This window comes from Pseudorasbora parva, chromosome 2 (genome assembly GCF_024679245.1).
Source record: "Pseudorasbora parva isolate DD20220531a chromosome 2, ASM2467924v1, whole genome shotgun sequence".
NCBI classification, from domain to species: Eukaryota; Metazoa; Chordata; class Actinopteri; order Cypriniformes; family Gobionidae; genus Pseudorasbora; species Pseudorasbora parva.
In genome coordinates, this window is record NC_090173.1 from 50948589 (window position 1) to 50955469 (window position 6881).

Sequence of the window (6881 nt, forward strand, 5' to 3'; positions counted from 1 at the left end):
AACATTCTGGGCATACCGTGGGGCCGCTGGGAGGGGCCTATGGGGCTCCACACACACTAGTACACATAAACACTCGCACATTGAGACACATTCAATGCCACTAAAGTGCAGTGTTCAAAATGATCTTGCTGAAGTCTGCACAATTTAAAAGCATTCTATATGACATATGCATTCAACTGGTAAATTAATTAATGATAAAAACAATATTGTGTATCCATGGTGGTTGTTAAAGAGTTAACTTTCCCTTAAGTCTACCAACATATTTTCAAGGTTAATTTTAAATCCTTTCTGAAAAAAAAAAAAAAAAAAAAAAAAAAAACGTATGAAATGAATAAAGTCTTTATTGCATATCTCAGCTCTTTTCCAAACCATCTAAAGTGAGAAGTTTGGGAGGGAAAAGAAAGAGAAAAGTGTGACGTAGTGACGCTCCAGGGCGGTGTTCTCACGTTTCCAAAAAAAAAAAAAAAGAAAGAAAGAAAAAAGAAAGGAGGAAAAAAGCAAACACTGCTGTGGTACTACATCTGGAATACAGAGACTCGTGCTTTGAGAATCTATAGTGGGATCCCATAGTAAACGCAACCCAGTGTTTTCTTCCTGCTCTTTCGCTTTTAAAGGATTTCTAATCTTCTCCCTCACCTGTAAGTTGGAGAACTGTGGACATTTTCTTCTTTTTTTTTTCTTTTGGTTCATTTATGGATATAGTAGCCTAAGTACGTCATTTTCAGGAGATTCAAACACGTTTGTGTTCATTGTTATTTTCCAGACGGAGATCTCTTTGCTCATCATTTGTTGCCTCTTTTCCTTCACGCGAAGTTTGCCGTTTCATTCATAGTTTATTATTATGATAATTAATACGATATTGTGTTTTTGAAGAAGTTTGTTTTTGTGACTTATATTAATAGTAGGTCTATTAATAGTATTTGCATCGCTTGTTTTAAATGGCTTATCTTGATATGAGCACATCTTAAGTTTTCATTGAAGTCGCAGTTCTGGCGGAGTTTTGCAATAACGGGTCTGGATGAAAACAACGTTGTTTAGGAATGTGTTGACTCTTTTTCGCATGGTCTGCTTTACTAATCTGCCTCAATTCGTACTCCATAATAGTTGTACTTTGCACTTTTTTGTTAGCATCTCATAAACTTTACTTTCAGAGGGAGAAAAACTTGAGAAACATTGATAAACAGTTTAGACGTGACGAAAAAAAAGGCGGCACCTCGAGAAAAAAAAGTGACGTGACTGGATTTTATGAATTGTACTAGCCTATGTGAGGATGTTTTTTTTTATTTTCTTTTTTTTATTCTGATAAATAGAGACATATAGATAGCTTCTCAAACACTGCAGTGTGATTAGTGTAATTAACAACGTAATGTATCCACAATACAGATGTTCTCAATTAAAATGTAGAAGAAGAAAGAGAGAAGATAGTCAGACCTGAAGGAGTGTTTGGGTGGAGATCAGTTTGACAACAGCGCGATCTGGTGGACAGATATGGAACTGCTCGAGTAAACGCAGCCCATTATGAAGCCACTGGGTGTGAATTATTATTATTTATTTGTTTACCTTTTTCTTTCTGTTCTTCTAGACGAGTCGCACAATGCTGGCCATTCTGCTTGCAACGTTAGTCTTGCATCTGACGGACCTTATCATTCTCTTCATTGCCACATGTGCTAATGTGAGTATCATTTTTGTTGTTGCATGTTACTAGGTCATATTTTTGAGTTGGATTTGGTTCATGTGTAGATATAATAATATGGGTATTTGAAACTAAAAATTACAGGCCTGGAGAAGTCATGGAGACGCAAGTTATGACCTCTGGTATGAATGCACACAAAGTAATGGAGGTTATCATTGCCGTGGGACTAATGATGCAGGTGAGTTAATGTAAGGTCATTGTCTTTTGTATGTGAAATTGAAAGAAGGAGAAGAAGAAAGTAAGATGTTGGCAAAAAGTCACATCAATTGTATTGCAATGAGGTCACCAAAAAAAGAAAAAAGTGCAAAGTGCTAACCCAGATAGCTAGCGTGTCCGCCTGAAACTGTTTGGGAAGTGCAAAACATTTCTGGGTTCAACGCTTCATCATAGCCATATTGTATGCATTCTGTACTTTTTGTATTTTTTTAGTCGGCCTCAATGGAATAAAATATATGTGATCTTTTACAAGACCTGCATGTTTGTGTGGGCGGATCCTTTTGTCTTCTTTCATTGCATCCGGTTTTACGCACATGGATGGTTTGTTGACTTTTTTTGTATGGACTTGTTTGGCGGTACACTGTGTATCACATTATTGAGGTATTTAAGGCGATAGTTCACCCAAAAACGAAAACTGTGATCATTTACTCACCCCCAAGTTGTTCCAAACCTGCATGAATTTCTTCTGCTGAACACAAAACAAGATATGTCGAAGAATGTCAGTAACGTCAATGGGATCCATCAACTTGACATTCTTCAAAATATCTTGTTTTGTGTTAAGCAGAAGAAAGGAACTCATACACGTTTGGAAAAACTTTAAATTTTTATTTTTGTTTGTCAGATTGGCTTCAAGCAGTGCAGGCGCTCATGGTCCTCGCCACCATTTTCTCCCTGATCTCCTTCATCATCTTCCTCTGCCAGCTCTTCACTCTCCTGAAGGGAGGTCGCTTCTTTTTCACGGCCGTCTTCCAGGTCCTCGCCAGTGAGTATATCCTTATGCGGCCAATTTGATTCCATTTCACTGCCGGAAAACCCCGTCTACATGTTTACAATCTCTCTCGCTCCCTCCTGAAGGTCTGTTCGTGATGAGCGGGGCCATCATCTACACGGTGATGAGTCCCGTGTGGAAGGATGAGAGCGAGACTTACGGATACGCCTTCGTCCTGGCCTGGCTGGCCTTCCCTCTCACGCTCATCAGTGGCTTCATTTACATTGTCCTGAGGAAGAAAGAATGAGAGTTCGGCCCTCAGGGATTGTTTCTAGAACTGAGAACACTACTCAGCTGACAGACTCTAACCAAACGGCCGTCTCCTCCGGGCCTGAATATTTAGACCTAATGTGATCAACAAAAACTGACAGTTCACGAAGATTCAATGCGGCGAAGACACAATGGTTGTCTTTGGCTGGCGAGCCTATTTATATCATTTTTACATGGCTTTTTTGTAAATAGTAATGCTATGACGTGTCAATGAAGGCCCTGTTTTTTTTTTTACATTTTACCCAAGGAGGAAAGATATAGGAAAAGTATAAATCTTTTTGTTTCTTTGTTTTATATTGTGTGTTATAACCCCTTTCAAATATCTTGTTTTTAAATGCCATAATAAAGTGTATTCTCAAAAGGGAATTTGTTGATGTCGACTTTAAGTTTTTCCTCTTATATCCAAATTCCAGAAGTGTGTTGTTTTGTTTTTGAAATGTTTGAAAGTATTCACCATTGCCGAAATTTATAGCTAGATATACCCATAGGCTCAAATGTTGTGTTAAATCTCTCAAAAACATTTGGTAGCACTTTTTTTTACAGCCCTTTTACCAAGTACATACTTATTAAAGTAATTTTAATTGGGTAATAGCTAGGTACTAACCCTGAAACTAGACCTGAATCAAACCTTAGTTACCTTAACATAGTATTTCCTTAGATAAGTACATTATAGGTACACATACTGTAAAATAAAGTGCAACCAAACATTGTATAATGCATATTTTACCTGAGATTATATCACTTATATGTGAGACGTCTACTTTCTGTATTAATTTTGTTTTAAGAAAATAAATATCTAATTTTTTTTCCTTGTCTCAATTTTCAATACTTCATAGGAAGACGAGGTTTGTTGAGGCATAATCTTGTCAGTTTCATCACTTTACCTCTGTTCACAAATCTTCTCCCGTGCCTCATGGGTTAGTAAAGTGTCCTTCAATGCACACTTCAGAATCTCATTGGAATAAGGTCATCCGGTTACTTTTTGCCTACTCTTTTTAGTACTGTGAAGTCGGACATAACTTCCTTTGTCGCGTACTGTTTTTCATTCTACTAGTAGGGAACTATGTGATTTTGGATGTAGACCAAGGTAGGCACAATTGTACCATTTTTTTTCTTAGTATAACTTGAGCTAATCTGGTCAGGTAATGATGATAATGTTAACCCATATTATACACCCTAAAAAAAAAAAAAAAAGCTGGGTCAAAAACACCCAGAGTTAACCCCAGTATTAAATAAACACTCTATTTGGCTCCACACTCAAGAGTAACTCTGAATAAGTGTTAAAGTTAATGAGATAATTAAGAGATTAATTAAGTGATGATTGACCATTTGTGAAGACACCTGATGATGATAAGCAGAACCACTGAAGGAAAGAGTCACCATTTAAGTCCACAGCAAAATCCTCAGTGTTAAATGAACACTGCTGGTGTTTATATGAGTCCACACTCAGAGTGTTAAAAGGTAAAACCCGAATCAGTATTGAAGATAATGAGATAATTAAGTGATGATTGAGCATTAATGATGCACACCTGCTGTTAATAAGCTGTTACCTGATGACAACAAGTAGATTCTCTAAAGAAAAGAGAAACACAAGAACTACAACTGAATTTAGCCACAGCCTTAGATGAAATCAACTGAAGATAAAAGAAGACATTAAATCTCTGAAGATCTCATCAGAGGATTAAACAACTCCACAAACAGCATTACCAGCTTCATGCATTACTAACCAGACTGACTTTATTTCTGTTATACATCTACATAAGCTCAAGTTTTTTTTATGTCACCATCATGGTGATCAGTGTTTTCTTTAGTTGGCCAGTTTTTTTTAGTTGGACATCTTTTAAATGTTACTCTGGCTGCTGTGACTGAGTTTGCTATATGGCAAGAAAAGCTAAGAAAACACAATCAGATGCTGTTGGCTGCTTGATGATCGGAAGAAAATCATTGTGTAGTGGCTTAATTCACTGATCTTATGACTGTGTATGAGCAATATACTATTAACTTTGTTTTATTCTAGAAAAGATCCAGCATGGTTGTAACCAGAAAAGTTTATTAAGTTTTGTAACAGATTGTACCCTAAGCACTTTTAACTCCTGCGAGAGTTACTCACACACAGACATCAAGAATCAACCTATGAATCTGCATCATGCTAAACTCATCTGAAGGGGGGATTTTGAAATCCACTGCCGCTTCAATATACCTGTATATATTTATATCCTAATTAACTTCATAATCAAAATTTTAATCAATATTTATCCTATATTATTATAATGATTCTATCCAGTTATGATTTTGTTTTAGTTTCTTGTTTTCTAAAGTGTGTATTTGGTCTCTGAGGAGTGACTGAGGGTCTGGCCTAGAGATGTGTGATGTGTCACTAAACACTGGCAACAAGGTCGTTTGTTTGGATTTGAGGTATCACACACCCCTAACATGTCAGGAGTGCAGTAACAGCGTTTGCTCACTTAGCCCAGCTTCCAGATATGAAATATGGATTTGTCTTTCATTTAATTTATTATGTTTTATTCCTTTTATATTTCCTTTTACTGCAACACTAAAGACTCAAGATGAATATTGCCTGTACTATTGTGTGTCCCTCTCACTAAAAGAAAGCACGTTATCAGTATGTTTTGGTAAGAACTAGTTAGAACTGCAGCTTAATCAGCTCCAACCTTGGAGAGACTGTGTATCTGTGTATGTGCGCAATATTCTATGTTACAGATCAGAATGGTGTTCAATGGGCACCCTAAGAGATGGGTGGACTTATTGTTCTGGGCAAGCTGGCGCCTGCTCCAGATCTGGAAGGTCACTACGGGCCTGATTCTGGGGTGAAAGCATCAACAAGTGACACGTCAGTGGAAACATGCATCAGATTAACTGACTCAAGTGGAAATTTACCATGACTGTGCATTGTCTCTGAGCCAATCAGAACCATCCACATCACAGTAATGACGTGGATAAGACCTTGAAAACGGTATAGCTGTTGGGACAATTGTATGTACGATAGGGCGAGGCAACGAGACGGTGAGAGAGGGAGCGCGGCCTACGAACTCCTTGTGAGACTTGAAGCTGACTTCTGCTTTTGAAACTGCAAACTATTCTAAGTAAATTTTTCTTTTAATTAATTGCAATCCTGACTCTGTCTTCATTTCTTCACTACTGGTCCTGGGTCATAAGCTGTTGACCCCTAACACATCCATGACTCCCAGAATGCATTGTGGCATGAAGCATGTCACCATTGTTGAGATTCATAGGCTGATTCTTGATGCCTGTGTGTGAGTAAAGCTTGCAGGAGTTAAAAGTGCACAATCTGTTATAAAACTTATTCAACTTTTCTGAATCAAACCATAATGGATCTTTTCTAGAATCACAACCAAACAAAGTTAATAGTATATTGCTCATACTCAGTCATAAGATCTGTGAATTAAGCCACTACACAATGATCATATTTCACTCATCAAGCAGCCAACAGCGTCTGATTGTGTTTTCTCTGCTTTTCTTGCCATAGCAAACTCAGTCAAAGCAGTCAGAGTAACATTAAAAAGATATCCAACTAAAAAAACAGCCCAACTAAAGAAAACACTGATCACCATAATGGTTACATAAAAAAACTTGAGCTTATGTAGATGTATAACAGAAATAAAGTCAGTCTGGTTAGTAATGTGTGAAGCTGGTAATGCTGTTTGTGGAGTTGTTTACTCCTCTGATGAGATCTTCAGAGATTTAATGTCTTCTTTTATCATCAGTTGATTTAATCTAAAGCTGTGGCTGAAGTCAGTTGTAGTTCTTGTGTTTCTCTTTCCTTCAGTGATTCTGCTTGTTATCATCAGGTAACAGCTTATTAACAGCAGGTGTGCATCATTAATGCTCAATCATCACTTAATTATGTTATTAGCTCCAACACTGATTCAGGTTTTACCTTTTAGGTAAAAA

General features: G+C 37.3%; 1 protein-coding gene across 1 annotated transcript; it reads left to right on the top strand.

The window, feature by feature from the left end:
* The first annotated feature begins 468 nt into the window (after window positions 1-468).
* pmp22a (peripheral myelin protein 22a) lies at window positions 469-3753 on the top strand. Its single transcript, XM_067429068.1, has 5 exons — window positions 469-638; window positions 1583-1672; window positions 1778-1871; window positions 2532-2672; window positions 2765-3753. The coding sequence occupies exons 2-5, from the start codon at window positions 1595-1597 to the stop codon at window positions 2923-2925; spliced, it is 474 nt and encodes a 157-aa protein (XP_067285169.1). The 5' UTR covers window positions 469-638; window positions 1583-1594; the 3' UTR covers window positions 2926-3753.
* Window positions 3754-6881: the final 3128 nt, after the last annotated feature.

What these genes read in the sequence shown, in the direction of transcription:
- pmp22a (XM_067429068.1), top strand. Translation starts at nt 1,595, where the DNA reads ATGCTGGCCATTCTGCTTGCAACGTTAGTCTTGCATCTGACGGACCTT. An exon ending in TCATTGCCACATGTGCTAAT is followed by an intron (nt 1,673 to 1,777) that starts GTGAGTATCATT and finishes TAAAAATTACAG; the next exon opens with GCCTGGAGAAGTCATGGAGA. An exon ending in CGTCTTCCAGGTCCTCGCCA is followed by an intron (nt 2,673 to 2,764) that starts GTGAGTATATCC and finishes TCCCTCCTGAAG; the next exon opens with GTCTGTTCGTGATGAGCGGG.